The sequence below is a fragment of the Pleurodeles waltl genome, chromosome 2_1 (genome assembly GCF_031143425.1).
Source record: "Pleurodeles waltl isolate 20211129_DDA chromosome 2_1, aPleWal1.hap1.20221129, whole genome shotgun sequence".
In the NCBI taxonomy this organism is placed as follows: domain Eukaryota; kingdom Metazoa; phylum Chordata; class Amphibia; order Caudata; family Salamandridae; genus Pleurodeles; species Pleurodeles waltl.
The window spans coordinates 748,163,917-748,184,008 of NC_090438.1; the positions used below are offsets into that span (position 1 = coordinate 748,163,917).

The window sequence follows — 20,092 nt, forward strand, 5'->3', positions numbered from 1 at the left end:
CGGACGGTGAGACTGCCGGAGGGGACGAGGGCCTGGAACTTTAGGCCTGGTGTGAGGACTGCCGGTCGGAGCGGCGACTTGGCCCTGAGGTACTCACCTGCGGATCCCTGTTGGAGGAGGCTTCCATATCGCACTGCAGACCCTGAACTCCCCCGGGCAGAGAGGATCGAGTGGACACAGGTGCAGGAGGTGAGGTGGAGCACGGAGGCCCGGGCTGGTGCGGTAGAGTGCTTTTGAGTGGTCTCCTGGTGACTTGGGGCTGTGGAACACCCCGACTCTGGAATCTGGAGCCCGCCTGACGCCCTTTCCTCCCCCCTCTGGTGCTGCGTGGATTACTTTGCTATTGGTAGAGTTGGCGGAGTCCCTACACAGGAGGCTGGTTGGGCCTGGATGGGCCGGGCGGCGGGCCGGTGCGCCTGGAAGCTGTCTGGTGGCCCAGTGAGGAGAACTGTGCTGGCAGTTGGATGATTTTTGGAGAGGTCCTCTGCACTCTTCGTCTCTTTTTCCTGAGCTGGCGCATGCTGTGATTACTCGTGACGTATTGAATGATGGGCAAGGCAGATAAGCGACAAGCTAAACTCACCTTCTCGGGTGGAGAAAAACGTGGTGCCCCCTCCGCCTCCCAACCTGGGGACGCCGGGACTGAAGAAGAGTCTCCAGAGATGTCTGTGCGGTCCATGTTCTTGGAACTTAAGACCAGCTTGGCAGGCATTGACGCTAAGCTGGACCATGTGTCGGAACTGCTGGACCGCATCAGAGCCCGGGTCGATGACCATGATGCCAGGTTTGAGGTTCTGGAATCACGTACGTCTGAAATGGAGGATGCGCGCAGTGGTGACAGAGAACAGATTGCGCAAATGGAGCGTCTCCTAGAGGTGATACGGAATAAAAATGAGGACTTGGAGGCACGATCGCGGCGTAATAACATACGCATTGTGGGGCTGCCGGAGGCAACTGATATGGGTCGTATGGAAGACTTCGTGGAGAATATGCTGCAGGAGTTGTTTGCCGGCGAGCTCTCACGGCTGTTGGTGATTGAGAGGGCACATCGATCCTTGGGGCCCCGGCCCCCACCTGGTACTCCTCCACACCCAATTATTGCACGTCTATTGAATTACAGGGACCGAGACGTTGTCCTCCGGTTGGCCAGGGAGAGAAGACCTCTAGTATCCCTGATTACACCCCAGGCGTACAGGCCCAGAGGCGGGCCTTTCTGCTGTTGAAGCGTCTAATGAGCCAGGCTGGAGTTGGGTTTGCCTTGTTATACCCGGCTAAACTGAGGGTGCGACACGAGGGCAAGGTGCTGTATTTCTCGGATCCAAAGCAGGCGACTAAGTTTGCTAGACGATTACCAAGACAGCTGGGGTCGGCGGGATCTGGAGGGGCGGGTGAAGAAGACGCTGCTCTTAGCGACAATGACTAACCGGCTTGCATAAGATACTGCTATGGCTGGGGTTGTGGGTGCGTGCGGGTCTGCTCCGTGATCGGGCCCCTGATGTGTAGCTACTGCTTGGCCCAATGGCCCCTCTCACCTAGAACAGTCTGGGTGGAGAGCTGTTTGGCAGGCTTCTGCCCCCTTGGATGAGTCCGGTTATTGCTTGCTTTAAGTTTACGGGGGTGGCTTTGGGGCTGGATGGGTGGGTCACTGTGAGGGTCCGATTGGGGGGCCTGTGTGGGTGGTGGGGGGTTTGGGCCAATTTGGGACTGTTTCAAGTTACCTTTTCGTTAAGTTCTTGGCAGGTGGAGAGATGTGTTCACGCGCAGTGTTGTATGGCTATAATCCTGGATGAGGGGTGATGCTGCCTTTACTGTTAGATGCTTGACATGGAATGTGCGGGGGCTCTACGATAATCGGAAAGCCCGGCTGGTGACTGCTTATGTTAAGCGACACTGTATTGATATCTGTATGATACAAGAGACGCACCTGATGGCGTCTGCGGTGGGCAGACTGAAAGCTGGTTGGGTTGGGGAGACACATTGCTCTACGTATTCTAACTACTCACGCGGGGTTGCAATTATTATCCGCAAAGGATTGCAGTGGCGTACGCGCGAAATTATTATTGATCCCAACGGCAGGTATGTGTTACTGAGTGGAATTTTGCTGGACAGAGCTTGCCGACTTGTGGCTGTGTATGGGCCGAATGTTGATGACCCGGAACTTTTCCTGGAGGTGTGGCGCCTTTTGGAGTCGTTGGGTGCTGGAGCTGTGATCTGGGGTAGTGATTTTAATGTAGTCCTAGATGCTAAGTTGGACCGCGAGAGTGTAGCTAAGGTGCAGCATGTTTCATCGGCGAGATCTCTGACGGCAGTGATGAATAGCGGAGCTTTAGTAGATTTGTGGAGGCAGAGGCATGTAGGTGTGCGAGAGGGCACGTGTTTGAACTATTTCCATAGCAGTTGGTCTCGTACTGACCAATGGCTGAGCACTAGAGATGTGGAGGCGTGGACTAGAGCGGTAGATCATCTCCCCCGTACGTTATCGGACCATTCGCCGGTATTATTAGAATTGGCGATACCTAGTGAGCTGCAACCGATGGTTACGTGGCGATTGCCCAGCGGAGCGCTCCGAGACGAGATCTTTCGGGAGGAGGTACGGGAGGCGATTCGGCTATTCTTTGTTGAGAACCGAGGATCGGTGGGATCTCCCGGCACTATTTGGGAGGCATTCAAAGTGGTTATCCGTGGGGTGTGTCTCGCGAAGCAGCATGGGATTGTGAAAACCTTAAGGCAGGAGATGGCCGATATTGAAAGGAGGCTCGGTGAGCTGGAACGACGCTTGGAGGCGACATGGTCAAGTGAGGTCCTTGCGGAAATCAGGCGCGAGGTGTCCTTGTACGAGGAGGCCTCTCTAAGAGAAGTTTGTTTCCTTGGGAGACACGCACAGGCTCGTAGGTACGGGGAGGGTGAGAGAGCCGGGAGGACGCTAGCGGGATTACTGCGTAGACCCTGGGCCAGTAATTATGTTACTGAGACAATTGACGCTGAGGGCGGCAGGGTGACCGGATCGAGTGGCATGATGCAAGTATTTATAGAATATTTTACGCGGCTGTATGCGGCCCCGGTAGATCTGAGGGAGGCAGATACGAAGGAGTATTTTGAAAACATTGCGCTGGTGTGGTTTGAGGAGGCACACAGGGCGTATCTGGATATGCTGTTTACAGTGGAGGAGGTGGCAGCGGCGATTCTAAGTTTACCCAGGGATAAGTCTCCAGGAGTCAATGGGCTGACCCCTGCGTTTTATAAAGAATACGTGGATATCCTTGCTCCGTGTCTGCTGGAGGTGTATGCGGAATCTCTGGCGACTGGGTCACTCCCAGCCTCCCTCCGGGAGGCTTTAATAATAACAGTCCTGAAGCCCGGGAAGGACCCGACGCGGTGTGATTCGTATCGCCCACTCTCCCTGATAAACATCGATAACAAAATTCTCGCAAAGATGATAGCGGCGCGCTTGCAGCCACTTCTTCCTAGATTAGTGCTTCCGGATCAATCAGGTTTTGTTCCTGGGAGGTCCACATGCCATAATTTGCACACCTTCTTCGCGGTGGCGGGCTCATTGGAGGCGAGCGATGATGTGGCTGCGGTGTTTCTTGATGCAGCCAAAGCCTTTGAGTCCATGGCTTGGGAGTATATGTTTGCGCTTTTGGGTCGAGTGGGACTTAGCGCGCGCTTTGTGAACTGGATAAGACTGCTGTACACTTTGCCCACTGCCAGGTTGCGTCTTAATGGAAGTGTATCGGCTCCATTCCCGGTTTCTCGGGGTACGCGCCAGGGGTGCCCGCTGTCTCCGCTTCTTTTTGCGGCTGCAATGGAGCCGTTGGCGGCGACTTTGCGACAGAAATACAGCAGCAGTGGCTTACAGTTTCGGCAACGCCCAGTCTTGATATCTTTATATGCGGATGACATGGCATTATACGTGCGAAACCCAGGGCAGAATTTAGATATTTTATTAGATGAAATTGTGCGCTTTGGGAATTTTTCTGGTGTCACTATTAACTGGTCGAAGTCGATGATCCTGCCTCTGACTTCTAGCGTGAAGAGATTTGACTCTCGGTATCCTTTGGTTTGGGCGGAGGGCCCGGTGCGATATTTGGGCATACACCTGTGTTGTGACGAGGATACGTTACGTCTTGCCAACTATGGGGCAGCGCTGACATGGCTGGAGGAAAAGGTGGAGGTCTGGAGCGCTTTGCCACTCTCGCTGATCGGACGCATTGCCATTGCCAAGATGGTGGTACTCCCTAAATTTCTATATTTGTTCGTGAATCTTCCCCTTCCGCTTGCTAGGGGCTATTTTCGACGCCTCAGGTCTGCGCTCATCCGATTGGCCTGGGTGGGGCGACAGCCGCGTATTGCCTGGGAGAAAATGACGCTACCATTTGAACAGGGTGGGCTGGCGGCCCCAGACCTGGAGTTATATTATCACTGTGCTCAGGCGCATTTTGCATACTATTGGCTGAATCCGACTCGCTACATGCCACATCTGGCGCCTGAGAGTGATTCTGTGTGGCCGGACGGCTTGGTGCGTGTGCTTGGAAGGCGGGTGCCAGCCCGTTCTAGGGGAATTGATACGGTGGCTTGCTCGGCGAGAGCGTGGAGGGCGCTGATGCAGCGGTCCGGGGTCTCTGTACCATTCGCCCCTTCGCTGACTGTTATGACAATTGCTGATGCTCAGATGTTCCGGGATGGTGGGGTGCGTGGGTTTCTTCGAGACTCTGGCCTGATGGTGCTGGGAGACTGGGTAGTGGACGGCCATCTGTTGGACATTTCCGAGGCACTTTCGGGCTGTGATGGTACTGCGTTGCAGCGATTTTATGCTCTCCGGGTCCGTGCTTTGCTACGGGATCGACTCTTTGGTGCGTCTGGTGCTCCCTCGGAGTTTCGTGCCCTGGAGGTACTTTGCGGTGCGAGATCCCCTTCTAAGCTGATAACAAAGCTGTATAATTCTTTGCAGGAGCAAGGGGGAGGTTTTGGAGAGTCCTCTAGGACGGCATGGGAGAGGGATATGGGAGAACCTATCCCGGAGGTAATGTGGCGCGGCTGTTGCGCGCACATGAAAGCATTGTCCCCGAATTATAGGCTGCGTCTGCTGCACTTTAAGTTTTTGCATCGACTATACTATACGCCCAAGAGACTACATTCCATGGGGTTGCTGGCGGATACATGCTGCGCTCGCTGTGGGACTCAGGATGCGGGCTTTTTACATCTGGCCTGGGAGTGTGCGGAGGTGTATAATTTTTGGGTGGAGGTATGGCGGTCGATTGCTGGAATGATAGAGCTGGAGCTGCCTCTCTCCCCTAAGATTGCGCTGTTGGGATGTATGGATGAGATTCAGGGCCCGCATAGACGTCTAGTAGGCCTCCTCATGTTACTGGCTAAGCGCAGGGTTGCTATGTGCTGGGGTCGGGGGAGAGCTCCTCGTAGGTCTGAATGGCTGCAAGATGCGGCTTTCTGCCATGATCAGCTGTCTGTATTTTGGGGACTAATGCCAGAGGGGTCCCGTCCTAAGGATATTTGGGCCCCCCTGAACGAATACTTGGCGGCCCGGACGGAGTGTGCTGCGTGATTGATGGCTCCCATCCGTGATGTTCATCCCCCTTCGGATAATGTGTGTTACTATGTTGTAAGATAAATCTGCGTGATGTGACTGCGTGCTCCACCTGCCTTTTTAGAGGTTTTAGCAATTTGCTTTTCCTGTAGTTCTTCCGGTTCGACGATGCTAGGTTATGACCACTGGCGTGTAAGTTTTCCTCCTGCGCCGGGGCTGTGGACTTCTTCGCTGCGCCAGTGGGGAGGATTTTTGAGAATAGATCCCTCGATATTGAGTGTATAGGGAGAGACTTTAGCAGAGAGCTCTCGTGACATGGGATCCCATTGAAGCTACATGGTTTGTAATGTTCCTCATCTTTCTCTGATTTTCCTCGTCGAGGGATATGTTTGCATTAATGTATGGTTTTGTTTTGTGCTCTTAAAATTGAATAAAAAATTGTTTTAAAAAAAAATGTACACAAGGACAGGATGATAAAAGGAGAGAGGGTGAGGGAGAAAGAAAGGGAGCACAGGGTCAGTCACAGCAACAACGGCACAGATGGCATACACATCACAATCAATCCCAGGGACTTACATTGCTCAGTATGGACCACAGTGACAAACCATTGCCTAGGTTCTACAGCAGAAAGGACCCTAAACACTACCATATGCTCATCTACTGGGACCAACTAATCCCTGTCTGCCATGGCATGCTAGCTAACTAGCAATACCAAAAATGCATACCACCCTACATAGCTAGGCAGGACCACGCAGGAATGGCTAAACGGGCATATTGGGGCATCCACTAACTAGAACCTTGCACCCAAATCCCTACCAGGCAACAAAAAATGAATACCACACAATGTACTCACCCCCTTGTGGCTGTTGTGCTACCCTCAAGTGCCCATCCAACTCAGGATTGGCCACCGCCAGTATGCGGGCCTTTAGGGGGATCATTGGGAGGCAATCCCTAGCTGGGCCTCCTCGGTCTTCCGGGCCCAACATCTCAGGTCCTCCCACCGTTTCCTGCAGTGGGTGCTCTGCCGGCTATGACAGGGTCCGCACTTCCTTGGCGATGGCATGCCACAACCCCTTCTTCTGATGGGCGCTAACCTGCAGAAGCAACACAGACAGAAGGAAACCATGAACCATACAATCCAGCCTGTCACAAAAATGGCTTACATACTGCATTTGCCCCTCATCAAGCACACACATGACCCATACCTCTGCATTCACATTGCCTGCAGCCACCCCCCCAAATAACACACTGATAGCACCACATACATCTACATGCAGCCATGTCACATTCAATGTACCCATGATGTACTCACATGTTGGTCTGGAGGCCCATACAACTGCCCATACAGGGTAAGGACCCCATCCACGAGCTTCTCCAACTCCTCCGACATGAAGGCTGGGGCCCTTTCCCCTGTGGCACAGGCCATGGCAGGTTCCAGACACAGGTCACAGCAACACACGCAATGGAGATGTATCACCGTGGTAAGTCAGGAATTAAGAGAAGTTGTACAAAGAAAATTGCGGTCACGTCCGCGGCGGTGAACACCATCACCGCCGGTGTTGATCATCATCGGCTCCTGTACTCCATAGAGCCCCATGTTAGCCAATGAGGAATAGCACAATGGTTCAGACTGCCTACCACCATGAAGCCTAAGACCGGTGGAGTGCTGTCACTTCCACCTGTCCCAGCATACATGACAGGCGGTTGCCATTTCCTACTGCTGGTACTTATCTTTTGAATTCATATGTGCGTCATTGGAGTCTACTGTACACACCTAGACAACTGTGATGCCCTACATACATATATGCTCTGTGTACTATGCTGTTGTGTGTCCATAGGTCCTGTTGTCACACCCTGGTTACTTTTGGCTCACTTAGATACCAACCACTGCGGAGGAATAGGAGGAGGAGGCAAGCACCCATGTACAGACCCCTTGTGGACTTGACTACACTGGAGGATCGGCACATCATATTCACCTATCGTCTGGAGGACCACAATCACAGAACTGTACGCACAATTGGATTAGAACATGTGGACAACAGGACACATATCATTCAGCAGTACTTCCAATGACACTCAGGTAAGACTGTTTATCTATACATGTCTCTATTTTAGTAATGTGCTGTGTGACTGCTGTGTTGTTCCAGTCACTACCTTTGCATCACAATTGACTGTCACCTATGCCTTCCCTTATTGCAGATGTTGGTGTGGTCACAACAGTATACTGATGTGATGTCTACAGACTGCTGGAAAACATTTGTTGGATGGATAATGCAGTTCAATACAGTTCAATACATTGCATATTTCTTACTGATAAAGCACTATTACTCTACTTGTGTTCAAGGGTGTTTATTTGACTCACAAAAAAACTATGGAAAGTGCAATAGAGTGGGGTGATGGGTGGGAAAAGTCCAGTGTAGTGGCCCAGTCTGTTTGTAGCACAGGTCCAGTGTCCATTTGGCCATAGGTAGAAGAGCAATGGCATTCCAAAGTGATCAAGGTGACTCAGTGGAACACAAGGGGGACATTCTGGAGGGGCTCATTTCCTGGCGGTGGTCTTGGTCTTGACAACTATATCTGGTGTCTGTCTTTGTCGCAGGGAATGTTTGCAGGGTGGTTCACCTTCTGCAGGGGAAGGAGTGCTGGTGGCGTTTGAGTCCTGTGGAAGGGCCTCCTGTCCACTAGCTGCAGCAGATGTGGAAGGCTGGTCAGTACACTGGCTGATGGAAAGGGCCCACTGGTGTGTTGTGTAAATATGCATGATGTTCCCCATGTCACTCAGCACCCCTGCAATGGAGGCCCTGGGGGTATTCAAGGCCTGCAATTGTTGCATGACCTCCTGGTGGTGTTCCCACTGCAGCCGCTCGTTCTCCTGCATGCAGTCGTTTCCCTGGGCCTGGCCTCCCCCGGTGCACAGCTTTCTTCCAACTGTCCCTGGCCCCCTGTGCCTGTGTTTCCATAACAGTGTGCTCACTCCCACTTACACAAGGACCTCATCGTCTTGCCTGAGTGGTGTGGACTCGGGTCCCTGTAGAGGTGGGTACACTACTGATTGACGTGTCCTGGGGACAAAGGTTTGGGGGTGTTGGCTGGCTGCTGTGGTGTTTGAGTCTGGGGGGTCCCGTGGTGGACTGGCTGTGGGATGTGGTAGCCGACTGACCTGTGGTCCCAGATGGGCCAGGGATTTCAAGTCCTCCAGAGATGCTGTCATCACTGAGGGCATCTTCTGGTGGTGGACTGGGTTGTCGTGGCACCTCCTTGCCGCTGACATTGACTGGTGCAACTGTGGGGATGTAAGTGATTTGTTAGGGTGATTGTCTGTCATATATTCCACAATTCTACCTTTCCCAATGACAATTGAGTTGTCCTCCCACCTTTGGTAGTGTATGGTGATGGATTGTGGGATTGGTAGTTCTACATGCTGCCCATGCATTGCTGGTGGGTGTGCATGCAGAGGTGGGAGGGATGTGCTTGCAGTGGGTATGGCATGCAGGGGTGGGCATTTAGGTGTGGTAATTGGGGTGGTGGACTGTGTGGGATGGAGAGGGGTGAAGGGAGTAAGGGTGAGGGGTGAGGCGTGACATGGCTTGCAGGTATGGGTGGTGGTAGGTTAGTAATGGTGACTCACTAGTGTCCAGTCCTCCAGGTACTCCAGTGAGGCCCTCAGAATGCAGTATTGCCAAGACTTTCTCCTCCCATGCTGTCAACTGTTGGGGAGGAGGTGAGGGTCCACCCCAGTCCTCCTGAGGGCAAGCTGGTGCCTTGCTGCAATGGAACGCATCTTCCCCAGTAGGTCATTCCATCTCTTCTGTTGTCCCTTGTGCGTGGGTTTGTTCTCACAGCGTTCACCCTGTCCACGATCCTTCGCCATAGCTCCATCTTCCTGGCAATGGAGATCTGCTGTACCTGTGCTACAAGCAGCTGTGGCTCTACTCTGACTATTTCCTCCACCATCACCCACAACTCCTCATCACTGAAACGAGGGTGCCTTAGTGGGGACATGGGTATTGTATGGTGTGTTGTGCCGAGGGTGATGAGTGATGTGGTAGGGTGTGTACTGTGTTGTGCGTGATGGTGAATGGGTAGTTGTGGTGTGTGTGTACACTTATCCCTGGGATTGGCCTGGCAAGGTGTAACAGTCTTCTCGTGTTTGCAAAGGTTTGTGGGTGATGTGGGGGGTGTGTTTTATAGTGCTGTTGGTAGGTGTGTGTATTTGTGTCAGGTGTGGATTTTTTGGACTGGCCTATGTTGCCTTGTTTTGTTTTTGGGTGGCCATTTCTTTCTCAGCGGTGTGCACCGCCAATAGTTTACCACCATTGATTGTCCACTGTGGTGATTCATGGGTCATTATTTGGAGGGTGTTGTTATGGTGGCGTAACGGTATGGGGGCTAGTTCCGACAGTTTATCACGTTCGTTGGGTCGGGCGGATTTGTGGTTGTGGCTGGCTTCTGCCGGTTTTGTGTGTGTATGTCATAATCTGGCGGATGGATGTTCACCTCTGCAGCAGTATGTTGGCAGCCGTCACTACGGCGGTATTCAGAATTTACTGCCACTGTCATAATGAGGGCCATGGTTTCCTTAGGAAAACTGTTTTTTGTATTGCCAACAACTTTGGTGCCCTTTGACAAATCTTCATAAAAGTTTCAAAACTAGTGTGCCACTGAGATCTGCTGCAGTCTCGCTAGTACCCCATTCAGTTCTGCTGCAGGCTTTAAAGTTTCTGGGTTATTCATTAAGCGGGGACTGAGAAAAAAGAGGGGGATCCCAAAACAAGTTTTCTCCACGCAATTTCTCATGCCATTCACAGTTTCTTCTTAAATAATTTAACTGCTAATGTTTCATTTATATCTTAATGACATTATAGAAGTTGTCATGAGTGCTGTAGTATCTGGCGTAATTAGCAGTGTATGGCAAGGGTTTTTTAGACCTAGTGTAATATTAATTATTATACGTTAATCCAACGCCAGGCCCTGTGGCCAAGCACCTATAACCACCTAATCCTGTGCCACACATACATGCTGTGACCAGTCCCTGCGGCCTACCCCCCTATAATTACACAACTCTGCGTTGCACACGGCCTTTGGTCGTGCGCAGAGGTGGTTGGCCAAAGGGCCTGGCCTTGCAGACAACACCCCTATAAGCACTCAGAGAGATTTTCTAGACTTTGATGAATGATATACTTAGAATGAGATATTTGAGGACAAGTATTAATTTTTTAAGTAAAAAGAGTGCGATTACATTTTGGTATATATCTTAAATATTTGAATTTGGAAAACAATTAAAGAAGGAATGTGACTACTAACACACCTGAACTGGAACCCTCAATCTTCAGGTTTAGGGCCTGAGACCTTAACCTGTAGGTCACAGTGACTCTTTGTGATGCAGTTTCCAAACATACATATGGCATTCGATTTGATGGCAAAAAGACATAAATGTTCCATCACTTGGAATGTTTAACAGTCAAAACACTAGTAAATAACATTACACGTGATACCGGGAGTTGAACCTTCAACCTACTGAGTGATAGTCCAACATCTTTATCAGTTAGCCAAAAGTGACTCTTTTCTTTTTAAATTTTCTAAATGCAACTATAAAGTTTGAACCAAACATTTTGCTAGTGTGACATTTTGAAGATATTGTGTGGAGAGACTATTGCAAGAACAATCTTTCTCTTGCTTCCATCTCATTATGAGATTGACTAGAAAGAAAGAGCAAGTGATAGGATGGTGGGGGGAGCTTGAAGGTGTCCGTGGTCTTAACCTTTTCCCCACGTCCTGCAGGAGCTGGCATTGCTCCCGTAAGTAGGGAGATACTTGAAATAGCACCTCCCTGCTTGTGGGAGCTATGTTTTCATCTGTTTCCCTGTACTCATGTTTGTTTAAAACAGATGAAAACTCTGTTTTCTGCAAACTAGAGCTGTTTGACAGCTCCCGCTTGCAGAGCTGCTAGCTCTCACCAAGAAAAAGCAAACAGCTACCTCCCAGGGTTGGCACCTTGGGGACAGTAGGAACCGGCCCTTGGGGAGTGGTTGTCCCCAAGGCCATATATGGCTCCACGAGGGGGGCTGCGCGGCCTTCTTCCATCATTTAATCTTGCCATAGGAAGGTGCTGGTCTCCGAGGGTGGGGGGGCACGCGGCTCAAAATTAATTATACAAATAGCCCCGGGGAGGGGGCAGTTCCCAGGGCTGCAGAGACTGCATGGGCCCCCCTCTATTCTTTTAAAATCCTTTGCCCCAGGGAGATGGCAGTCCCTGGGTGCAGGTGGGCCCAGCGGGCCTGCCTACATACATATTATTCAGTGGCCTGGGGAGGTGGTGGTCCGTGGTGGTGTGGTCCCCTGCATTAAATTATAAACTTTGGCCCCAGGGAGGTGGTGATCCCCAGGGCGCAGGTGGTGCCAAGCTGGCACATCTACCCTTAGTTAGTTACCAGAGCCCCTGGGAGGTGGCAGTCTCTGGGACTTTGATAAGCACTCAGAGGGGGACCTCGTACACCCCCTCTTATGTTATGGCAATGCCCTCAGGGTCTGGTCCATGCAGGGGCAAAAGTAAAAGCAAGCACAGAGAACGTGCTTGCCTTTAAAAAAAAAAAGAAAATTGCCGCAAAATTCATGAATAGTCACAATTTTTGTTGCTTTTAAAAAAAATATATTTTAGCCTGAGGGACCAAGGCTAGTAGGGTAGGGTAAAGGTACACTGCTCCATTTTCTTTTTTTTACCTTTATTTTTGAGACTCGGCTGAAGCAAAGTCTAAAAATGGCTGCCATCAATTCCTGGTTGAAATGTTGGCAGCCCACCAGATCTCTGCACAAGATTGTCAGTATTTGTGAAGTAGTCATGTCCCTAAATATGCAAATTTTGGTTTTCTTTAAATATCTTGCAAACTACTGAACTGATTTACCAAATAACATAAAGGCTTCTTTCTAGACCAAGAGCTACCTTCTTGCCAAATTTGGTGTGATTCTGTTAAGCAGTTTGGGCTGTAGTTGTGTCTAAAATCTCAATGGGAATTAAAAAAGAAAGCACACTTTTTTTTACTCCCCTCTTTCTCAGCAAGCAGTAAAGCATATAGTTTGTCTATGGCCCAATGTACTAAATTTAAGAAAGATTTACTCATGAGCTCATTTCCCCATAGTTGGGCGCAGAACTATACATGAAACTAATGTCCTTTGTTTCAATGATGAATGTATTTATTTGCTTGGTTGTGTTGTTAAATTCTTTACACTAGTCCTTTCTTATTTGCACTCTACAAAAATTATAAGAACCCAAATATGTTGATCAGAACACTACCAAGGTTTTTTTTTTTTCAGCATTTGAAAATGTAAACTGCTGGTGCTGTTTTAGTCTTATTTGTTTCATAACGTTTATCACTTGTTTATTTTTGTTTATATTGCATTTCCATGTTTTTCTGCTGTTGAGGCTATTTACCTCTCTTCCTTTTATTAGTGTTTAAACATGCTCTTATACTCATTGTGAATGTTTTTAACCTATTCAATAAATTTTTTTAACTTATGGCTGTTCATTAGTAAAGCAGGCTAGCGACTAAGTGGTTGTGAATTTTTGTGGTGGCATAAGAATTAGATGTTGGTTATGGTATAGAATCTTATTTGCTGTAATAAGTTAACTGTGTGTTTAATTAGGAAGGTTGCTATCTGTGTTGTAGTGGGAAGGAAGTTAACTAGTTACTATTGGAGGCGGTTGATAAACTTGGCAATGATCTGTGTGATGATGGTGCTTAAAACCCTACACACTTCAACCACTCAATTTGTTGAAGAAATTAGATACACACTATGTGAAAAATACATTGATTGGTTCCCAGTTATGTGGAAATATTATGAATTATTTTATACCCAGTTTTCATATTACCTCCAGATAAAGATCATTATCCAGTAATTTATTGTCACACATATTTGAAACTTAGTGCAATATTGCTTTACTACCGGAATAGACAAAAGTGACACAATAAATTTATATTAAGGGGCATATTTATACTCCGTTTGCGCCGGAATTGCGTCGTTTTTTTTTACGCAATTCCGACGCAAAACTAACTCCATATTTATACTTTGGCGTTAGACGCGTCTAGCGCCAAAGTCCATGGAGTTTGCGTCATTTTTTAGCGTGGACACCTACTTTGCGTTAATGATATGCAAGGTAGGCGTTCACGTCTAAAAAATTGACTCCGAGGCATGTGCGCCGTATTTACACTCCCGGGCAAAATTCACGCCCGGGAGTGGGCGGGTAAAAAAAAATGACGTACGGCCGCTTTTGCGCCGTTTTTTTGCGCCTGGAAAAGGCAGGCGTTAAGGGACCTGTGGGCTCTGAAGGAGCCCAGAGGTGCCCTCCCATGCCCCCAGGGACACCCCCTGTCACCCTTGCCCACCCCAGGAGGACACCCAAGGCTGGAGGGACCCATCCCAGGGACATTAAGGTAAGTTCAGGTAAGTCATTATTTTTTTTTTTTTTGTGGCATAGGGGGGCCTGATTTGTGCCCCCCTACATGCCACTATGCCCAATGACCATGCCCAGGGGACAGAAGTCCCCTGGGCATGGCCATTGGGCAAGGGGGCATGACTCCTGTCTTTGCTAAGACAGGAGTCATTTCTATGGGGGTTGGGAGTCAAAAAAAATGGCGCAAATCGGGTTGAGGTGAAAAATTTGCCTCAACCTGACTTGCCCCATTTTTTGACGCCCAAGCCCCATATCCCCCTACGCTGGCGCTGCCTGGTGTACGTCGTTTTTTTCCACGCACACCAGGCTGTGCCGGTGGCTAACGCCGGCTAACGTCATTGATTAAATACGGCGCCCGCATGGCTCTTCAGAATGGCGTTAGCCGGTGCTAATTTTTTTGACGCAAAACTGCGTTAGCGCAGTTTTGCGTCAAAAAGTATAAATATGGCCCTAAGTATTTGTTTATGTCTTCTACAGAAATATGTTGATATAGAAATGGTGCCATAATGCATCATAGATCTAGGAATAATGTCAAAGAGATTTAAACTAAAAATGCATCACAGGATGTTAATCCTAACCGCAGAATTAAGGAAGAACAATTTAGAAACTGAGGGTATAATTCACAAAATGTTTTGCACATGTAAATATAATTCATATGGGCAAATGTTGGACTCTCTCGTCTCCAAATGAATATCATGAGTCACAGAATCAAGGCCTGTACCTACTTATGTGGGTTTCAAAAGTACAGAAGCGAAACATCTGTAAGAGTCATGGGATTAACAGTCATAAATTTGATAAGGGGTGGGCTAAAATACATTTCTATGAATGTTTTATGGGAGAGGACAGAGCAAATGTGGGTAAACAGCCTCAAAGCTGCTACTTCGTAAGAATTCACTAATGTTTGCAATGACCTTGCCGCAATTGGATGTATTAAATGTTGAAAAGTGTGCTATCTGAATTAACAAAGGGACTTGAAACACAGGGGGTCATTCTGACCCTGGCGGCCGGTGGCCGCCAGGGCCACCGACCACGGGAGCACCGCCAACAGGCTGGCGGTGCTCCCACGAGCATTCTGACCGCGGCGGTTCAGCCGCGGTCAGAAGCGGAAAGTCGGCGGTCTCCCGCCGACTTCCCGCTGCTCGGGGGAATCCTCCATGGCGGCGGAGCACGCTCCGCCGCCATGGGGATTCTGACACCCCCTACCGCCATCCTGTTCCTGGCGGGTCTCCCGCCAGGAACAGGATGGCGGTAGGGGGTGCCGCGGGGCAACTGGGGGCCCCTGCAGTGCCCATGCCAATGGCATGGGCACTGCAGGGGCCCCCGTAAGAGGGCCCCACTGTGTATTTCAGTGTCTGCAATGCAGACACTGAAATACGCGACGGGTGCAAACTGCACCCGTCGCACCCCTGCAACTACGCCGGCTCAATTCTGAGCCGGCGTCCTCGTTGCAGGGGCATTTCCTCTGGGCCGGCGGGCGCTCTTTTGGAGAGCGCCCGCCGGCCCAGAGGAAATGTCTGAATGGCCGCCGCGGTCTTATGACCGCGGTGCGGTCATTTGGCGGCGGTACCTTGGCGGACGGCCTCCGCCGTCCGCCAAGGTCATAATCACCCCCACAATGTGTAAATTCATATTTTCCCTAGCCTTGTACCTGCAAATTGAGAACAATCCATAGAACTAGGTTTAAGAGAAATAGACATATACTTGGCAATCTATGAAAATCTTAAACTTCTATAGGCTACACCTGGGAGATTTGAGAATGGTGAAAAGGTGATCAATGCTTAGGTGTAAGTGTACACCTTTTCCTCTGTAACTGGATTTTTCTCGACAATGCCTTTGTTATTGGGTAGGTATATAGAAGCACTCAAAAATTAAAGATGAAAGTAAGTACTGAAAAACAACAATTACAGTTGGTAATCGATTTTACAAGCACTATACATTCTATGGTCTTCTTTAAACAAAAGTAATAAAAGTAATAAAATAGAACACAGACAACGAGAAGCTCGAAGATATAGGAGCTTTGACTTTGGCTGATGAGGCTTTTTTTATTTCATTCCAGATGGGAAGAGAACTAATGCAGGCACTTGAGGAAGCTGGAAGAGATGACTCAGCTATAACAGTTCTGACAGGTGACATTTTCGTTTACAGTATACAACATTAAAGTCATTTTGGTGTACTATTAATAGATATTGGTCTAACATCATATGGTCAAGTACTAAAACATAGAGTGGCAGTTGAATCACACAACAAATATACTCAATGACGAGTTACATGGAAAATTCATGAGAAAGTACTTGAAAATGTAGTGCTGCCTGCATTAAGAAACACTGTGGCATTTGTGCACAATTCCAATGAAGTAAGTAGCAACCTGAATACCACTTTGTGGTGTATGTTAGACACAAAAAGGCTCTTTAAAACCTGTGCATGAATGAGACATTGGACACAAACTGCATTTGTGTTTGTTTTTCCATTAGCACCTGTAAAGAGTTGGGCACAATTTGTGGTATAATCTTCAATTATATCACTTATTATGTAGCATCAACATAGGAGAACCCTAATTAACAGGTGATAACCTCTACCACAGGTGTCTTCTTTTGGGAACCATGGTGTGATGTTTTAGAGAGAGTAGATCAATGTTGCAAGTAACACTTAAACGTCAGTAGTTTCCAATCAATCACACTCTGTGTCCACCATAATAGCTGATTTAAATATTAAACATTGCCTAAATCAATTCCTTCTTCTGCCTAGCTTCCACTTCTGACCAAAAATCTTGCAAATTCAGGTTTTTCCTAAATCGGTAATACATTTGCACTTAGAAACTGGGCCTGCTGTTGGATACCTGGTCCTTGACCATCACTTTCATTTAGAGAAGTCCCAACTTTTTATATGTCATTGTCTGTAGGACTGATATAATTTTGAAATTAGTTGTGTTTTCTTTCCGGGTGTGCACTGAGAAGGTCACTGTTCAGTTGGTGGTTAACACAATGCATGTGCTAGCTGGTGATGGGCTGTGTATAGTGGCACTTGATGCAGTGGATGCCCAGGAACTACCTATTTTGTCAGCTTACACAAGAATTGCTAGTGACACCCTAAAGGCATTTACAATTTCCTGACTGGACAGACACAATTCAACGTGGATCATACACATCAGGTTCTCCATACATGACACACTGGGAGCACCACCCACAATGAGACACTGGTCATTTCTATCCTAGACAATATTGTGAAATTAAATTAGTAGGTAAGTATATTTGAAAAAGTAATTTTTGTGTTCTTAATAAACTTTACACAATTTGATGGATCTGCTGAAATTTTCAGAATAGATATCTATACAATTTGGGTTCAGCATTCCATTATTCATCAGAAGGCTTTGGGAAGGGGACAATAAAGGGGGTCTCAAAAGATTTACTTTTTCCATTTTAATCCCCACAGGAACCCATGCTCTTCACTGCAGAAAAAACACTAAACTGGATTACAAAAAAACTTAAAATGAAAGTAGAATTCACTCAAGGTTAGGTGTCTGCTTGCTTAGTTAGAAATTCTTTCATCGTTTTTTGAGTAATTAATGCTTAAAAAGTGTTGCAGGGTCACCTTGAAAGGTTTAGAAAGTAAAAAAAACCTGGACCATTGGTCCATAAATTGTCCAGGACCCTGGGTTCCTGGACCATCCATCGATTACTTTAGAAAAATATTCAAACACAATTGTATGAGGGTGCTTTTTCTCCTATTGTCCATTTCAAATCTGTACTTGCCACCTCTCTAGGTTGGCTGACCCCAAAAGAGAAAAATCTGTTGTAGCCACCATTATGGGAATCTCAGTCCTGATGTTTCCAAAAATATGTTCCCCCCTTTTTTAAATTTAAGTGGCCCTGGGAGATGAGGTATCTGGGTCCGATAACGGCTCATGGTTGGGGGCCTTGTGACTCCCTCCCCTTAAAAAGATACATGGCCCTGGGGAATAAGGCCCGGGGCCCAAAGCGGCTTTGCATGGGGGCCACACCTTACTCCCCTTTATTTAACTAAGTTGCCCCAAGGGATAGCGACCCTGGGGCCGATAATGGCTAGTGGCTTGTGGAGGGGGACTGCATGGCCCCTCTCTCCTTTATCTTTAGAAATGGTCCTAGGGATGGTGTTCCCACAGCCTAACAAGGTGCGAGAAAGGGAGCTGCATGGCTAACTCTCCCTAATTAAAAAGCAAACAGCCCTGGGGGATGGGTCCAAGGGTCCGGCCCTGTGCATGGGGTTGGCTGTATGGGATGTGTTGGCTGCAGGGCCTTTGGCCGTGAACAAAGCAAGATGCATTTATATATGATAATTATTACTTTAAGTTAAAAAACCCTAGAAATTCACTGAAAAAACAAGGGGTAAAGTAACTTTATAGTTAGGTCAATATGTTAGTGATAACATTAATGTTTTGAAAAACTCAGAAATTCACCAGCTATAGTTAGCATTACTAACTATAACTTGCACCCTCACCAGGCACTGCTTATGACTTCACATATTACATCACTCATGACATGTTCTATCTTTATTTTGACATCAGTGTTGACATTATCCAAGCTTCTTTTGTACACATTGCTCTGACAACAGGTACAGCATTAGAGTTCTCAAACTTAGTACAAAATAGCTCAGAAGATGAGTCATCAATAATGCCATCATCAAACATCTCCCTGAGGTGTAGAAGGCATGGGTTATCTGCCACATTTACTCTTTACTATATACTTCACAGGTATCGTAGTTCACATTAACAATCCAACACAAATATATGGCAAACACTCACTGCATACAGTGTTGATTCTGTATGTAACTGTTCAGAGAAAGCCAAGTTCTCAAAAATACTGAATGTCTGTTCCAAAAAGAATGCACTACTACTGACAGATTTTATCGGTATCAAACCCCTAACAGTCCCCAAACCTATAATGACAAATCAAGGTAATGTGAGCAGAAAAGTTGGTACTGCAAACAGTGTTCACTCTATGAAGAGAATTCACTTGGTACTGCACTGTTTGCAGATAGCAAAACTCTAATGAGAAATACACTAGAGTATTAAAAAGTCTACTCAGAACAGTGTACACTCTATGCTACACGTGGCAAGAAATACACTATTCACTTAAAATAAACAGCGTCTGAGGGTGCTAAAGATTATACTCTATGCAGCCTTCATACTGTGGTGAAAACGTTACAAATATACCATCTTCAGAATGCAAAATAAGTGCATTCACATAGCTTAACACCTGGTGTACACATATTTCTATGTTATGTAGAAATTGTCATGCTGAGATGCTTCTGTCTAATAACTCAAGGCTGCTTACAATGCTCAGGGCCTGATTATAAGTTTAGCGGTCTGGGGACGCCATGGCAGCGGCTGTGGTCTGACTGCTGCAGTGTTGACGCTCCAACCTCTGTATTGCAATGCACTTGGTTAAATAGCCGAAAGACCACCGCGGTACTGCCCACACCACCAGCAAAAGTAGACTGCGATATTGTCAAGATAGGCTAGTGTGGCAATTGGAGGTTTGACTGCCAGTGCAACTGCTAGTCCAATCACAATGTTGATGTCTGCTGATGTGACTGTGGCAGTCCAAACACCACATCTGAGCTGTCAGAAATGGAGGAATATAAGACAGAAACCCACCTGTGTGTAATGTCACACATTCTGAGCTGCCATGGAGCCGATCTTTCACATACTGCCGCGGCTTGCAGTGCTCGATGGCACACAAAATCGTTGCAGTTGTGGATGCAACAAATGGTAAGCCAAACACCTGTTTCCTAGAAATCCACAGAAACCGCCATTGACCTGGTTTGTGCGCTGTGCTCCATGTTCCAAAAGATTGTCTGTGCCCTGGTCCACAACATAGGTCACAATCATAGTCCCCTGGTGCCCCCTTTGGCCAGGTCACTGACACTGCACCACCACACACTACTGTGTGCACATCCTAGTTACAGGGATAGTGATGTGTTCATAACATTGTATCACACAACAGCAGATCCTCATCAATCTTACATCTACAAATTGAAGTAACACCCTCACATAGTTCACATGCCATGGCCTGTGGTGACATAGCAGATACATCTGTATGAATGTGCCATTGAATCCAAAC

The 20,092-nt window shown here is 47.8% G+C and overlaps 1 protein-coding gene across 1 annotated transcript in view; it reads left to right on the forward strand.

Moving 5' to 3' along the window:
• Positions 1 to 20,092, forward strand: part of LOC138268125 (enoyl-CoA delta isomerase 2-like) — a 1,004,455-nt gene that overhangs the window by 419,363 nt on the left and 565,000 nt on the right. Inside the window, exon 3 of the mRNA XM_069217527.1 lies at positions 16,051 to 16,120. Within this exon, the coding sequence (XP_069073628.1) occupies positions 16,051 to 16,120 (70 nt within the window). The remainder of the gene's footprint in view (positions 1 to 16,050; positions 16,121 to 20,092) is intronic.